This window comes from Schistocerca americana, chromosome 2 (assembly GCF_021461395.2).
Source record: "Schistocerca americana isolate TAMUIC-IGC-003095 chromosome 2, iqSchAmer2.1, whole genome shotgun sequence".
Classification (NCBI taxonomy): Eukaryota; Metazoa; Arthropoda; class Insecta; order Orthoptera; family Acrididae; genus Schistocerca; species Schistocerca americana.
In genome coordinates, this window is record NC_060120.1 from 907,147,913 (window position 1) to 907,166,094 (window position 18,182).

General features: G+C 37.3%; 1 protein-coding gene across 5 annotated transcripts in view; it reads right to left on the reverse strand.

Annotated features, from left to right (window-relative positions):
• LOC124595920 (ring canal kelch homolog) overlaps nt 1-18,182 on the reverse strand; it is a 133,758-nt gene that overhangs the window by 40,255 nt on the left and 75,321 nt on the right. For all 5 annotated transcript variants that reach the window (XM_047134831.1, XM_047134833.1, XM_047134832.1 and 2 more), the window contains 2 exons: nt 14,640-14,817; nt 7,097-7,237 (listed from right to left, as the gene is read on the reverse strand). In XM_047134831.1, coding sequence (XP_046990787.1) covers nt 7,097-7,237; nt 14,640-14,817 — 319 coding nt within the window. The remainder of the gene's footprint in view (nt 1-7,096; nt 7,238-14,639; nt 14,818-18,182) is intronic.

The window sequence follows — 18,182 nt, forward strand, 5'->3', positions numbered from 1 at the left end:
AAGGATGTGGTTCAGATGTTCCAGTCTGGGATGGTACTGGGACATTCCTTTGTGGTCAGTTTTTGGGGTGGTGGAAAGGTTGGGGGTATGTGGGAAAATGGCATGGAAGACATGTTTGCAGACTAGGTCTGGGGGATAGGGCCTGTTTGTGAACACCTTGGGGAGAACCTCAGCATACTGAGCAAGGGAGTTCTTGTCACTCTAGATACGCCGTCCCCAGATGGCCAAGCTATAAGGGACAGATTTTTTGGTGTGAATGTGATGACAGCTGTCAAAATGCAGGTACTGTTGGTGGTTTGTGGGTTTAATGAGGACAGAGGTGTGGATGGAGCAATCAGAGAGGAGGAGGTCAACATCTAGGAAGATGGCATGCTGGGTTGAGAATAAGAATTATGAGTATGCCAACAATTTTGGAGCCCATATCTCTTTTTGAGATGACTTTTGTTACCTGTTTTATACGTGATTCCACACTATCCACACTATGAGAGAGATTTTCCAAGGAGCTCAATCATCTGGAAAAACTAAGAGTACTGGCAAACAGCCTATTCAGAATAGAATACAGGTGGGGCCTATCATTCTTATTTGTAAATCTTATAAAAGCCTCTGTGAATGTCAACTGCCAATGTGCTGGGGTATAGTGCTTTATTTTTAGTCTCCCTTTCAACAAAAGGAGTGATTCATCCATGCAAAGGTTTTCAAATGGGTATAAATGTCATTTGAAAACACTACGAAAGTGATCCAAAATGGGACAAAGTTTGAACAAGTAGTCCATTATTTTTACAGTACAGTAAAAATTGTGAAATAGACGAAAATCTGTCTCATGAAAGAAGTTGTGAAAAAATTGGACTTTCCAGAAGTGGATGTTTTGACCAGTACTCCAATAATGACAGTATTTTTTGTCCTTGTCATAATTTGAGACATAGCTGTAATAATTAGCAGTTTTTTTGGTGTTCACTCTTTCTTTGTTCTGTCAGTCAGATGTTCAGAACTTGGAGTTAAATATGTATTTGTTTCATTACAAATATGAGCTACAATTTCTTGACTTACAAACAGGGGAAAAAACTAGAGAATTCCTTGTAACAACTGTACTTTTTACTCTAGAATATGTGACTGACAACTAGGATTTTCATGGTGTTTGATTGTTATTTGGCCATAACAATTTCTGTTTTATACACAGAGACATGGTACCTTCTTTGTTGTCCTCCTCATCTTCTGATGACTCATCAAATTTTTCAGATCAGATAGTTCACTTGAAAATAAAGTAATATACTACAAAAGGTATGTGGATGATACTATTATCTTATACAATGGTACAACTGAGGAGACTGACAAACTAACCAGAGGCCTCAGCAGCAATCACAACAATATCAACTTCACTGTAGGACATCAGACATTCAGGTCTAATGTTGGCAACGAAGTGGTGTGACAGAAGAGATGTCTACATGCTGTCAATTTTTCATTCACTACACATGCAAGAAACATCTAAGAAGGACTACAGAACAAGTGTGAAATGTATGAAACCTTCTGCTGTAATTGATAATAAGAACTCGGTGAGAAGCATTGACCAAAGTGACATGATCATGAAAACTGTGGAAAACGTCAGGATAAGCACCAAATAGTACTGAAAAATTTTCTTCCACTTAACAGACATAACTTTTTCAATGTATTTTGTGTGTACAAACTATCTGGAAAGCTGCCATTCATGAATTTCCAGTTGGGGTTCATTCAGGAAATACTGGCAAAACACATAGTCTAAAAAAAAAGTTCAAGTGGTGCTTGCAACCGAATTGGCGTCCCACAAAAGCTGACTGTTGGACATCATCTTCCTGAACATATGCCAAAGTATGGAACATGTGTTGTCTGTAGGAAAAATACAACAAATGAAAGCAATCAAGAATTTTCTGTCTGCAGACAAACACTGTGTGTACTTCCCTTTTATTCTATGTATCATGTAACAAAAACCTTTTCCTTGGTGCTGATACAGATGTAATGACAACATTCTATGCATAAATATTATGTGTATATATTTGTATAAAAATCAAAGTTAAGCAGCAGACAATGTGTTTATTTCAGCATTGTCAAATAATACATAATTATGTGACTAAAACTACAGATACTGTATTCATTTCTGTTGTGTTGATTCATGAATAATCTATATAATATACCTATTGTTTGTTTGAAATAGGAACAAAATGGAAATAATATTCATTTCTGCAAGTAGCATGATTTCTTATGTAGCACTTTGTACAATGTAAAAAACGCGTTACCTGATACTGATTCAGTGTGTTTAGTATATAACGTAACTGTTAATAGTTTTCAAATACAAAGCATACCATTAAGGACAAGAATTATGTTTACTTCCATGATATTATAGGTGTCACAACAAAACTGAGTGTCTTTTCACTACCTCCTCGCTCTTCCCTCCATATTACTGCACCACCAATGAAGGAATAAAATAAACTCTGTGTACCATTATAATAGAGTACTCCCAATGATGAATGTACATATAATACAAATATTAAATGTCACCAACAAAAAATGCAAAAAGACTAGCAAATTGTAAATATGTCAGCAGTTAGAATGGTAACTGACAAAATCAAACCACCTGTTCAAGGGGCTTGGTGGAACAGCCACACCTCCCTTGCACAAAGTCACCCACAACTATCGGCACCCATCATCAAAGGGTTAACATGAACACTGGCCAAGGAATCTATCGCATGTTGGTCAAGAGCATGCTCTGACCTTCATTATCTTGAAGTCAGATTTTCAGAGTTCAATCCAGTTGTGTTACGAGAATATGGTATTGCTGCACACCAAAGTTGAGGTATGCATTCCCATGGTCAGTTCCATAAGCAGCTGGCGACGTATGTGCTATTGCTAAGCTGATAAGTGCTCCTGTCTATGCCGATTCTTGCAATAATATCTGGAAGTCTTATGACTGGTTAATAACTTCGATTCTCTCTCGGTGTAGCTTTCCCCTCAGTGCATTTGACATTCTAATCATTTTGTTTATTTCTTACACAAGCAAGATAGTTACTTTGTCAGCTGCCTTTTGTCACTTCATTTTAAATTTCTTTGGTCTGGAGTAAGTGAAGTTCTATATCTTTTTAATCCTTTTTCAGTTTAAATATTTTAAAATGTGTAGCAATTTCCACTGAAAGTCCGGCATTCTTGACTGGTGGCTCCCATTAAGAAGAGGCCACCTCAAATGTAATTTGCGTTGAAGAATAGAGGTGAATTATATTAAAATTCACGCAAACTATTTCTGTCTGTGAGCATTCCACCTGTCAGAATATATTCATACAACAAGTTTCTACAGAAATACCTGCAGTACAGCAACAAATCTGACAAGATATCCAACTCTGCCATGATCATTGTGAAAGGGTGACTTTTTTATAAATAAAAGATTACTTATCTCAGGGCAGGGAAGGAATCAACAGTTAAGCAATCATACAGAGTCAGATTAATATCTTTAATATTCCAACAGTAGTATTTCATCAATTCTTTCATCGGACTGAGTTTGCAAAACTGTAACAGAGCTCACATTTTTCTGACTAACGCCATGTGTTACTACAGAGAACCTAGAAAATCTGGAAAGGGAACACCTGATTTGAGAAATACATGGGTTCACTGAAGTGGAATGGTAAGAACATGATTATTTCAGTCAGACAAATATAGGTTGACATCAAAGCAGTAGAAAATAATATAACTGGAGTAGGTTTCACTACAAGTGGGAAGATAAATGAGATAGACAGGTGTGTATGAGGGTAACGAACAGGAAATTCAGCATGTAAAGCAAGATGAATACGTAATTATTATGGGGGAATGAAATGCTACAGTAGGAGGAAGGAACAGAGGATAATTAAGGGGACATTATATGTCCTATGCCACCAATGTTAAATTGTCGAATTTCATGACCTATTATCTTGGAAACTTTTTAAGACTCCAACTAACAATTTCCCATAATTATTGAATGCACCTTCCTAGATACACTGCACTAGAATTATTACTAAAATTGTATTGTGGGGTATGTTATCTTTTTTTTTTTTAACACTCAATTTTTTGACAGAATTTTGTAAATAAATGAACATAAAAACAAAGCAACTCAGGATATTTTAATTATTCTAGTTCCATACGTGTTGAATCTCTCACTTGCGATTCTGCAAAAATTTCATGTCTCTACCATCAGTACTTTTTTAGAAAACGGGTCATTTATTATAAAAAATGTAGTTCAGAGATATTGAAGTTTAAAACTTTTTTATTACAAATTCTTATACAGACATACGTTTCTGTGTCTTTTATGCACTAGAATTGCCCTGGCCCATAGTCTGTGTCTTCTTCAGTGTCACAACAGCCCAGTGCTTGCCTCCTCCGTTTCTTTCTAGCTTCTTTTGTCATTTGCTGAGCAGCTAACTCTGCTTCACATACACGAAGCTCATCCAGTTCCCGCAGTCCTTTAGCTGTGTTCTGTCCAAATTTTACCCCTAACTTCTCCAGAACTGTAAATCTTTCACAGTTCCCACCATTACAAGTTATTACAGCATCAGACACTGCTATCTTTAGAGTCATAAGGCCAACAAATACATTTTCAGGCACATGGTACCACACAACATTAATGAAGGACTCATTCACATTCTGGGTCTTCCCACATAAACACTTCTTTAGTGGCTCAGGATTTGCCAAATCTCTGTAAATAGGTTTGATTGCCAAAGGCAGATAATGTTTGTGTGTAAATTCATACAGGGTGCCAGAAAATTCAGCTTGCTGATATTTACACCAAGTGTTCGGTGGAGGTGGACACAAAGCATGACATGGCTTGATATTTGATGAAAGGAAGTGCTCCACACGGCTCTTTTCATCTTCTCTAAATTGTCACAGTTGCTTTTACACTTAGTCATTTTATTTACATATAAAATGCAATAGAAAAAATGAAATGATCATATGGCATTGTTGGCCGGGAGGCCCCATGCAGGGGGAGCCCTCTTTAGTTGATGCCACATCGGTGACTTGCGAGTCAATGATGATGAAAATGATGATGAAGGACACACAACACCCAGTCCCCTGCTGGGGATTGAACCTGGGTCCCTAGCGTGGTAGGTGGTAACGCTACCGCTACGCCATGGAGGCGGACAATGCAATAGAAGTTAGCTTACTACAAAAATAACCGATAATCACACTACTTTCAACGAAAACTAGTATCAGAAACAAAGGACTGATTTGTTTATTCGTAATGTCAACTTCTGAGATGTAGCAGTAGGCACAAAACAAAGCAATTTACAGCCTTCTAGACTGTGTAGTTCCCAAGATATGACTGCTCTACTGTGGCAGTATGTGTGTAGCCGCGAAATTTGACAGTCACACGTCAACATTCAAAATCTTATTTGAAGATCTCTCAATTGTCTGATTTTAATGTATTATATACCAAAACGTTCAGTAATGTCCAATGTAAATTATGGAGTAGAAAACAGAAAATGTAAAATTTCAACGAATTTCATGTACAATGTCCCCTTAAATGACAATATTTTACACGTGAATTCCAGGTGTCTGTTCTTTCGGAGCAGCACCATGCAGAATCCGCAGCTGTGATACATATCATATAAAGTTACGTTGGAGGGAGGGGGAGAAAGGGAAGGAAAGGAACTGTATGCAGAATCAGCAGTGATGAGCAAAATGTGAGCCAGCACGGGGCTCAAATCCGGGATCTTCTGCTTACTAGGCAGCACCCAGGCACAGTGTTTATCACAAATGTGCAGATTATCTCAGTATGCTCCCTGGCTGACCCACATTCCCACCTAATGCCACCTGTCCACAGTCCCCGTCCATTTCCTCCATGCTTGCTAATTTTAGAGTACTGCTGAGGGTCAAATGCAAATGGGTATCCACAATGGAAGTTGTGGATTCATTGCCCATCGAGGTGAATCATTGATATACGAGTGCGTGGTGTAACCAATTTTATGATTATATTTCCACTGAGAACTGAGAGCATGTCAGATAATTTCCCTGGATTAACACATATTACATGTACGCATGATGTCTGTTTATTCAGACATGTTTGAAAGAATAGACACCACACTTTCATATAAGTGGTTTGCCTCAATGAGCAATGAGTCCGCAACCTTCTGTGCGGATGCACATTTACATTCGAACTCCAGAGGGAATATAAAATTAGTGAACATGGAGGATGAGGACAGAGACTGCGGATAGGTGGCGCTGGGTGGGAATGTGGATTGGTCAGGGGGCATGTAAAGATAGTCCGCACATCTGTGATGAACACTGCGGTTGGATGGTGCAGTGGTTAACATAACTGCCTAGTAAACAGCAGATCCTTGGTTTGAATCACGGCCAGGCACACATTTTCACATGTCACTGTCGATTCCGCATAAAGTCCCAATGCAGTGGATACATTAGTTCCTTCCCTTTCTCCCCCCCCCCCACCCCCCCACCCTCCTCCCTACCTTCAATTTATAAAAATGAGAATATTTCATTTAATTTTGTTACTATGCTGTATTATTAAGGTACCTATTCTGAGACATATTTACTTCTTTTTAGTCCTGTGTCAGGTTAAGGAACAATTGTACGATAACTATTTCATAACATTTTCTGCAGCATTTCAACAATGGCATTATGATAACATTCAAACAGAAACTTTATGAACTACTATGCTGTTCTAAGTTACTTATTCTGGGACAATATGAATATTTCTGTTTAGTCCCATGTTGGCTTTAGGAACAAACATAAAATAACTATTTCACAACAGTTTTTATAACAGCAGAACAATGGCAATATGGCAACATTTAACTACAAACTTTATAAATCAACGAGTGTGGCTTAATTTATCATACAAAATCTTATAATTATTGTAACCAGTGAATGAGACAATACTTGAAATAGTCTTAGGTACAGGTCTTGAGAACACATTAATCTTGAAATATTTTGAAGATCATTTACAAGGAAAAAAAATTAATACTGAAATAAATGAAACTACAATGAACTAGAGTATTAAATTTTATTCTGAACTTAACATCAATTCTCATGGATATTTTTATGTAGGTGCTAAGCCCGAGAAATGCAAACGTAATAATGAGTAATTACTCACAGCATACAAAAACCCATTTACGACGCCAACGCCAACACTGCTCCGTCTTGTGGACATAGGTGCGATCATTCTCCATTCACGGTTTCTAGGATCATACATTTCTGCTGAATTCAAACCAGTAGACCCATCAAAACCTCCAACCTGTAAAAAAAATCAGGTCACGTAAGTAAGCACATACATTGAAGACAAAAAGTTATGCATGTAGTCCAAATATCTCTTCAAGTTTCTACTCTCTTGTATTTTAAACTGTCTTAAATTATGCCGAAACTGTTGTGAAGCTCAAAGGCATTTTGCGCCTGCTGAAAGCCTTGTAAAACCTTGGGCATTTTATACTTTGAGCTCAAATTTTGCACATCATAGTTTTATTTTATAAGGCACATATATGCAGTATTTCATTCAGATTAGAGATGGTCAGGTGCAGACCACTCAGCCACTTGGTGCGGAATTACCCATTTCAGAACATCTTAACAGTCACATATAGAAATGGAGTTTTTATCATGTTCAGAAACCCAACTGAGTCTAATGGGCAACGCAGTTTAAGAAAATGAAATAGTCTAAAAAATTACATTTAAAAACTGATGAAATTTTAATCAGATGTTTCCAAAAGTCACGTAAGTCAGCTGCAAAAGTTGAGAAACACTTCAATTTTTGAAAATATTGGCTAATAGATTAATGCCAACAAAAAACTGACATTAGATGCAAGTCACAGTGAAATCTTGAGCTCCAACTCTAATATGCAACAAACTGACACAATTCCTGCATGGAGAGAATATAAATACAGGGGCTGGACAAAAATATGGAAACACTCCCCCCCCCCCCCCCCCCCCAAAAAAAACATTACCATGTCTAATGCGATGTAAGAAACCCAATTGTAATCAAAAAATTCATAATCAAAACAGCTTCCAGTAATCTCAGAATGGGTAAATATAGGTACTGTATGGTTTTCAGGTGAATCTTATACAATTCTTCGCAGCCTGCTCTGCAAAGTTGACCACAAACACCCAATAATATTGAGATCTGTTGAATGTGATGGCCAGAGGAGATGCAACAATTTGTCCTTGTGAGCACAAAGCCAGTTTCTCGGACAATGTGAGCTGTCGTCATGGAACACAGTATCATCATTGGGGAACAAACATTGTACCATGGGATGCAACTGATCAGCCAAATTTAGTCACATAATCCTTGGAAGTAATGCGACCCTTGCAGAGTACTCATGGCCCCTTGCAATACCATGACATGGCTGCCCGAATCATCACTAAACTTCCACCATGTTTCACTCTTGGCAGCAAGCAGTCTGCATAGTAGGCTTGGGATGGCTCTGTCTCGGCCGGAAGTTGGAAACAGTGTGAAAAAAGACTCATCCAACCAAATGACTTTCTTGCACTGCTCCGTAGTTATTGATTTACGGCTTCGGCACTGTGTTTTCTCGTTACAGGTACTTGCATCACTGATGAGTGGTTTTGGAATTCCAGCTCACCCTACAACTCCCCTGCATATGGGGCTCCCTTCACATTGTTTTGGTGCTGGCAAGTTCACGAGTGCAAGATTCAGTCCCGTAGTGACTTTTGCAGCTGCCATCCTCTTATTTTCCATCATAGTCCTCTTCAATGAACATCTGCAGGATCACTCAACACATACTTTCGTTTGCAATTGTAACTTAGCGGATGGTGTTTTTCTACTTTCCCTGTATGCAGTATAAATCTTTGACATGCTGTCTCTTGAAACACTGAACACTTCGGCTACCTCAGTTACAGATGCATCCAACATACAGGCACCAACAGCTTGCCTACATTTGAATTTATTTAGCTCTGATATTCACTCACAACTACACAGAACACTGTTCTGAGCGTGACTAATGCTTGGAATGTATTGAAGACATTGCACAAGGGCTGTTCATGGTCAAATAAAACAGTGAAACCTGAAGGCGTGGCTAGCATCCATCTGCATCTACTTTCAAGCATGCATTTTTTGGAGTGCTTCCATATTTTTGTCCAAGTAACTAGGCCTCTGTAGCTACCCTCATCTCTCTGATGATATTCTCATGATCCACCCTGTGAAATATACAATGGACACAATATAAGTGTTTTGCAGTCTTTGTAAAATATTATTGCTGATAAATATCATATTGGTCCTTCAAACTTCACCACACATTAAAGACACACAAATATTGTTTACCACTTAAGAGTTTTGATCATCACTTAACACTACACTTTTATCTTGCTATATAAATATAATAACTAATCTTACAAATTTCTACAACCTGGAAGGGATGGCAGTAAGCTGAAAAATGGAAAGCAATATTGTAAGTGTGTACACTTTTGTGGTAAGTTTCAATTTGAATAAAATCCTTTTGGGCATTTAGTTGCAGTCAGTCAAATAGAAACAAAATCTGACATTTTGACAGACTTTCAGTGGTCCTCTTTGGAGCAATGAAGATGCTGCATTCTAATGATGTATTCCAAGTTTACTGCATCCTATTAAATTTTCAGTTATCACATGACAAAAGTCACTTTCAACCTTCCATCACGAAAAGTGGGGTTTGTACGATGATATGCCAAGAGTGTCAGCCATGCTACATAGGACAAACTGGGTGGTCAGTCTTTACTAGTCTCAAAGAGCACCACAGAAGAGGCCAGATCCTTGCTGTGCTAAATATTATTTGGACCGAAAGCACAAATATGTGATAAATGTAGAAGACTTACACAGAGAAGGAAAGGGTGCAAAACTGATTTTACTAGAAATTAATAAACAGATTTGTGTTTTCATTTATTTACTACAGAATTAGTTTCAATTATGTGTCTCTGAAGATTTCTGTGGGATATCAATGCAATAAAATCTGTTTCTGGCCACATAAGATTGCAGTATGAGAGCAACATTTCAGACGTGCTACTCCCTTTGCATCTTACCACGAAGTGCCAGTGTATCACAGTCCATCTAATTATATAGGTATTGAAGGAGGGCACTTAAATCTCACAACAGTACAACAGGAGCATGGTCAACCGTTTATGAAGCTGGCAACCCTTGTCCACCATCTGTTGCTGCCCAATGGGATGCCTCTCCTGTCTTCACTACTTCAAAGCCTGGTTACCATGCTGCACTGATCGCAAAACACTTATCTCGATGAAAAAACGTTCACTGACACTTGAGGTACATGAGCTGATGAACTTCCTTGATAAGTGTTTTGCCCTCAGTTCAATTGTCCACCCCTTTTAGATAATACCATAACTTCTACACAAGAGTGAAGCTGAAAGCAGTTTTTCATCACCGGTGGCCATCATTCATAAACAGATTACACAAAACCCATTTATATAAACAAAATTGTGATTCCAGTGTACCAAGCCCTATTCAAGAGAAAGTTTAGTAACAGGCAGAGAAAATGTTATCCTAATGAATGTTGTAAGGTTTTACAATACAGATGTAACTATTTCATAATTAAAATAATCCACACAGTTAATCTTTACAGTTTAAGTTGAGAAGCGATACATTAAAGAAGTTTAAATGTGCTCACATTTGTTTGGTGCTACCTTTGGAAAGAAGTGTTTCGTATAGTTTTTGCAATACACAATGTTTCACTGAGAACTCACAGTTGAATCAATAATAATAAAAATAATAATAATAATAAATCCCATGGACGCCCAGGAAAAGAATAGGCCTCCGATATGTTCTGCCAGTCATAAAAGGCGACGAAAAGAACAATCCACTAATAAGGCTAGCCCCCCTTTTAGTGTGATTAATTGGTTCAGGACAGAACTAATGAAGCCTTGGACAAGCGCTGTCATGATCGGGGACGACGCTTGAACCCTATGCCCGTCCACAATGGTAACGACATTGCTAGCCACACGGAAAATGATTTAAATCCAAAATAGAAGTGTTTTGCAGGATTTGCTTCCTGCGACCATTCTAGAAGGAAAACAAAGACAGAGGATGAGATGGTCAGATGAAGTTAACCGACTCCTCATGTTCTGTTATTACCAAGCAACAAACTTAGGAACCAACACAACTGGATACAGATCACATGTATACACAACATTTATTACCAGATACCCAGAATTAAAATTTTTAACAGAACAATGACTAGCTGATCAGATTCGTGTAATAATAAAAAATAACAGGATACCCCAGCCCGAATTAGAAAACATCAAACAACAAGTACAACAAATACTGGAACAAAATAATGTGCAATCAGAAGAAGAAGAAAATACAGTAATGGACACAAACAACCCAGAGCAAACAAACAAAGAACAACACGCATCAATTAAACAATCAGAGGAAAACGAAATCTTAAGACAGCCACCAGAACAAGCACAAATAGAACACAAAGTGACACACATGTTAGATATAGAAGAAAAATTTCAGCTGACATATACAGAATACAAAGACACAAATACAGACATTAGACCATTCTTGCATAGACCACCAAATAACCCACAAGTTGAAACAACAATAACAACTATCAACACAATCATACACAACAAAATAAATGAAAATACAACTATGGAAGAGTTACAACTACTGGTTTATATAGGAGCACTCACTACACTAAACATACACACTAGGCAGAGATCAGAACCAGCCAACACACAGAAGAAACCCACAAAACCAGCATGGCAACACATGCTACAGATCAGAATAGAAAAACTGAGAAAAGACATCAGACAGCTAACACAATTTATAACAAATGAAATATCAGACAAAAAACGAAAAAAGTTAGGTAAAATCTCACAACAAGAAGTGATAGAGCAATTAGATGAAAAGAGGCAGAAATCACAAGCATTGGCCAAACGACTTAGAAGATACAAAAAAAGTGAAAATAGAAGGAAACAAAAGCAAACATTCAACACAAACCAAAAGAAATTTTACCAGACAATAGATAACACACTCATTAAAATAGACAATCCACCAAACATAACAGACATGCATAGTGGATACAAGCAGAAACAGACACATACAAGATGATACCACAAATGGCTGAAGTGATAATTTTGCAACATGAAGTCAACCGAGCAATTAATTCCACGCACAATTGGAAAGCCCGTGGAAAAGATAAAATAACAAATTTCTGGCTAAAAAAGTTCACCTCAACACATTCACATCTAACTAAATTATTTAACAGTTACATTGCAGACCCATACAAAGTCCCTGATACACTTACACAAGGAATGACTTATCCGAAACCTAAAGATCAAGCAGACACAGCAAACCCAGCAAAATATCGCCCCATAACACGCCTACCAACAATATACAAAATATTAACTTTAGTCATTACACAGAAATTAATGAAACATACAACACAGAACAAAATTATAAATGAAGAACAAAAAGGCTGCTGCAAAGGAGCACGAAGATGTAAAGAGCAACTGATAATAGATGCAGAGGTGACATATCAAGCTAAAACTAAACAAAGGTCGCTACGCTATGCATACATTGATTACCAAAAAGCTTTTGATAGTGTACCCTACTCATGGTTACTACAAATATTGGAAATATACAAAGTAGATCCTAAATTGATACAGTTCCTAAACATAGTAATGAAAAATTGGAAAACCACACTTAATATCCAAACAAATTCAAATAATATCACATCACAGCCAATACAGATTAAGCATGGAATATACCAAGGAGACTCATTAAGTCCTTTCTGTTTCTGCCTTGCTCTGAACCCACTATCCAACATGCTAAATAATACAAATTATGGATATAATATTACTGGAACATACCAACACAAAATCACACATTTGCTATACATGGATGATCTAAAACTACTGGCAGCAACAAATCAACAACTCAGCCAATAACTAAAAATAACAGAAGTATTCAGCAACGATATAAATATGGCTTTTGGAACAGACAAATGTAAGAAAAATAGCATACTCAAGGGAAAACACACTAAACAAGAAGATTACATATTGGATAACCACAGCGACTGCATGGGAAAAACAGAGGCCTACAAATATCTAGGATACAGACAAAAAACAGGACGAGATAATACAAATATCAAAGAAGAACTAAAAGAAAAATATATACAAAGACGGACAAAAATATTGAAAACAGAATTGGCAGCAAGAAACAAGACAAAAGCTATAAATACTTATGCTATACCAATATTGACCTACTCATTTGGAGTAGTGAAATGGAGTAACACAGACCTAGAAGCACTCAATACACTTACATGATCACAATGCCACAAATATAGAATACATCACATACATTCAGCAACAGAAAGATTCACATTAAGCAGAAAGGAAGGAGGAAGGGGATTTATTGACATACAAAACCTACATTATGGACAGGTAGACAATTTACGAAAATTCTTTATAGAACGAGCAGAAACTAGCAAAATACACAAAGCAATCATCATCTAAATACATCGGCTACACCATTGCAATTTCATAACCACTTCTACAACCCTTTAGATCACATAACATCAACAGATACAAAGAAAGTAAATTGGAAAAAGAAAACACTACATGGCAAGCACCCGAATCATCTAACACAGCCACACATTGATCAAGACGCATCCAACACATGGCTAAGAAAAGGCAATATATACAGTGAGACGGAAGGATTCATGATTGCAATACAGGATCAAACAATAAACACCAGATATTACAAAAAGCATATTATTAAAGATCCCAATACCACAACAGATAAATGCAGACTTTGCAAACAACAAATAGAAACAGTAGATCACATCACAAACAGATGTACAATACTACCAAATACAGAATACACCAGAAGACATGACAATGTAGCAAAAATAATACATCAACAACTTGCCATACAACATAAACTAAAAAAACAACACGTTCCCACATACAAGTATGCACCACAAAATGTACTCGAGAATGATGAATACAAATTATTCTGGAACAGAACGATTATAACAGATAAAACAACACCACATAACAAACCTGACATCATACTCACCAATAAAAAGAAGAAATTAACACAACTAATCGAAATATCCATACCCAATACAACAAATATACAGAAGAAAACAGGAGAAAAAATTGAAAAATACACCCAACTGGCTGAGGAAGTCAAGGACATGTGGCATGTTCCACATCCTGGAGGACCTCCTCACTACGGATCAATTGGAATGAAAGTAAATCTAATCTAAATCTAATCTAAAGTTGACATTATACCAACTATACTATCAACTACAGGAGTCATACCACACAATATCCACCAGTACATCAACGCAATACAGCTACATCCAAACGTATATATAAAACTACAGAAATCTGTAATTATTGATATGTGTTCAATTACCCGAAAGTTCCTAAATGCAATGTAACATATACCGTACAATTAAAAGGAAGTCACGCTTGATCAAGGTCCTCGTCACTTTCCATTTTTAACCAGACATAATGTTTGAGAAAAGAAAGAAATAATAATAATAATATGCTTACCCCTTTACATGATTTTGATTATATTATTACAAAGTTCGATGTGTAAATGTCTGTGGTTGTTACCCCCAATAAAATAAACATTTTACAATAAAATAAGCAGCAAAGAATGTTCAACAGTATTTGAAACTTACAGCATAGATACAATTGTGCAAAACTGCTACTCCTAGGGTAGAGCGTCGAGCTTCCATACTTGGACATGTGAACCATTCATCCAATGATGCATCATAAACATCCACAGTACGAACTCTTAACGAGCCATTAAAACCTCCAACTGTGTAAACACGGCCGCCAATCATTGAAAGCCCTGCCCTGAAAGAAGTAGGAAACAAGTATGTAAGATTTTCTGTGTGTTACTTTGTATGTCACAATATGATGGCTGTCCAGACAATTCTGTCATCTTACAATTATGATGTGGTACATAATATCAACTGTACAGATTTTCTGGTGCCTTTTGCCTTTAAAGTTCTCAATTCATCACCCAAACTTAAATTAATTTTTACTTCAATTATTTATGTGTCAATGATCTTCTTTCATACAACAGATATCATGTGTACTTTATGATGAAATACCTTGTTCATTTGGTGTCTGTTGCACACTGCAGAAACCCTGTTATTACGAGATGAATCAACACGTAAAAGTTGGTCAGATCATACTCAAATATTTACAAGTATTTCCTACACACACTTATTGAAATATTTCCTGCTGATTCTCAGGAACCACAGAGCTCGATGAGTTGAATGCTTCTTCAGTTGCAAATATTCATGTACGAAAGCTTTGTGTCAAGTACACACAAGAATGGAGGCATTAGTTAAACTAGTAATAAGAGCAAATAGTGCAACATGTAAAGGTAATCACACACACCATACAGTCGAGGCATTGAGCACTAGACAGCTACACTTACTGGTAATTTCCTTCCTCCTCCATTTGTTAGTCTGTGAACTCGAAGTATCGACACTGCCAAAAGCTTAGCTACAAGTTCAGTCTTGTTTGTGTGTCTGTCTAGTACTCACTGGCTTGACCAGTTCATGTGCTGCTATCTTTAGCCATTCCACTATTTATATTCCACGCATGACATTCTGGCACTATATTAGAAACAAAAGTACAGAGTGTCCAACACGCCGTAATGTGAAACTCTTATAAAAAACATAATAAACAACCCAGACAATTCTGTTATGTTTTGGATGGCGGATTAGCTGAGGAATTTATTATTTCTAATGCTATATCAAATTAAATTTTATTTTTATTCATTTTTTTACTTCATGTGCTGACAACTGAAGACAGAGAAAGATTTTCAACTAACTGAAAATCCCAATGAATACTAAAGCACAAATCATGTGGTGGTATGCAGAACTAGAGTCTATTATTGCAAATTTAATGGTGTTTTTGTGAAGAGTAGCACAGACACCCTCCTGATGCCAAGAGAACTGAGGCAAGCAAAGTAGTTTTCCTAGGGACAGGATCTCTTTTAAGAGACATGGTGATGCAACATCAACAACATCAGAGGAGGCTGTTATTCACATTTCAGATATGTTTGCAAGACACATTAAGAACTCCATTCGTATGGCATCATGTGAGCTTGGTGTCCCAAAACCAACTACCTATGATTTACTACACAACTGCCTCACACCTTATGCAAACAAAGTGCAATTGTTACATGAGGTGAAACCTGATAACAAAACCAAATGCACAATGTTTGCTGAAGATGCTCTTCAGCACACTGAACAACAACTTCTTGACTAAGACTACATTTTCCGATGAGGCAACAATTCACCTCAGGGGAAATGTCAACAGACACAATGTGTGAATTTAGGGTAATGAACATCATCATGAGACCACAGAGCATCAATGAGACAGCCCACAGGTCAACGTTTGGTGTGACTTAATGGAGGATGAAATTATTGGACCTTTTTCCCTTGCGGAGACAGTTGCCACTGGTCATTCATGGCTTGGTATTTCAGTAAATTTTTTGTTCACTCTGATAAGACATCAACGTCCACACCTGCTCCCAGCATAATGGAGCACATTTACACTGGCATCCCGATGTTTGTAACACAATGAGTGTTGAATTCCCACAAAACAAATGCTAAAGAATACCTACAGAGAGATCCTCCATGCCACTCCTGGGACTCATGAGCAAATGTGTGACTGAACAGACAAAGCTTCAAAACTCTGTGTATGCAGTGTTATATGACCCTTCTTTATGCATCAAATACATGTTGTATTACTGAGGTATAAAATTCAAGTGTTATGTCTCATACACACAGTAGAGTTACTATTAATAAAATAGTCAAAGAAGTAACTTTGGAATAGCATTGCACTACTGCATTGTAAAAATTGTGAATAATCCAATATGTTTTTATAGCAACTGTTGTAACTCTATAGTGTAAGTGTACTAACTCAAACAATGAGTAGCACAAATGCCACCATGGCCAGCCTAGAGAGGTCATCTGACAATCTAGATGGATGGGGCAGCAAGCACTGTGCCGTGCGCACAACAGTCCAATATACGCCTAGACTGCCAGGCCCTTGGCCTCACTTATGTTTACCTGCTTATTGTATGCTCACCTATGAGACTGGATATTAATGTATTCTCTAGTTATGAGACTTTGTACTGTTCTACACTTCATTCAGTATTGTTGTGGATCTCGTAATGTAGAAGCAAAATAAAATTTGATTGACGTTATTTCTGATATTGTGTCTGTAAAACATTACAACACCAATAGCAATAATAATCATTATTAAAAGGAAAACAATAGTGTGAATCAGGAATTCATTTCACCTCAGTCAACAGTGTGAAAGAGATAGTATTGTACTATTTTCAGCCCCATCTCATCCACATTAATATGAACAATATGATAAGAATTTCTGCGGACAAAGACTTCAGTGCTTACATAAGCAACAAATACATTCAATACTCTGCTTATGTTATGCCTTTTTGTCTGTGGTTCAAGATGTCAGATTTGAAAAAAAGTTATTTTGAACACAAAAATCAGTCTGGCATCCAATGACAACTACTACCAAAAAAGGTGAAAATGGAAATCTGTCAGCAAACGCTGTGTACTCTTGTGAATGGATCGCCACCCGTCTCTATATGAGAAGGCCTGTTCATGCAAAACAGCTGGTGAAATCTGCTGAAGCGATCAATGAACAAGACCAGAATCTTCAAGGAAGAGAAATGTCAAATTTGTGAACCAATTTCATGTTATGTACAACATTCCATTTGCAGGCTCATATAGTAGATACTAATTCTTTAGGATGTTTGGGGTTGAATGTAAGAGACAGGTGTTGCACCTGGGAGTAGCACAGGATATTAACCATGTGACAAACAGTTGGGACTGGGTTAAGATATTTTATACATTAGGTGGGTAGTGGAATACCACGTAAGGCGCCAAAATAATACTGCACAGTATGTTACATGTCATGTGTCACCTTAACTCATTAGAGAGAATTAGAGCTGTTGGGTAATACGATAGCATAATGTACCATGAAGTTATACATGTTGTGTGTATTTTGCTGCAGAGAGAGAGAGAGAGAGAGAGAGAGAGAGAGAGAGAGAGAGAGAGAGAGGAAGTGAGAAGCTGCCGTGTCTGGTGGAGTGAGGGACGCTTGCATTAACATGCTAGGAGGGGCAAACGTGCAGTGCAGACAGCTGGAGTGTGCCTGTATTGCACATC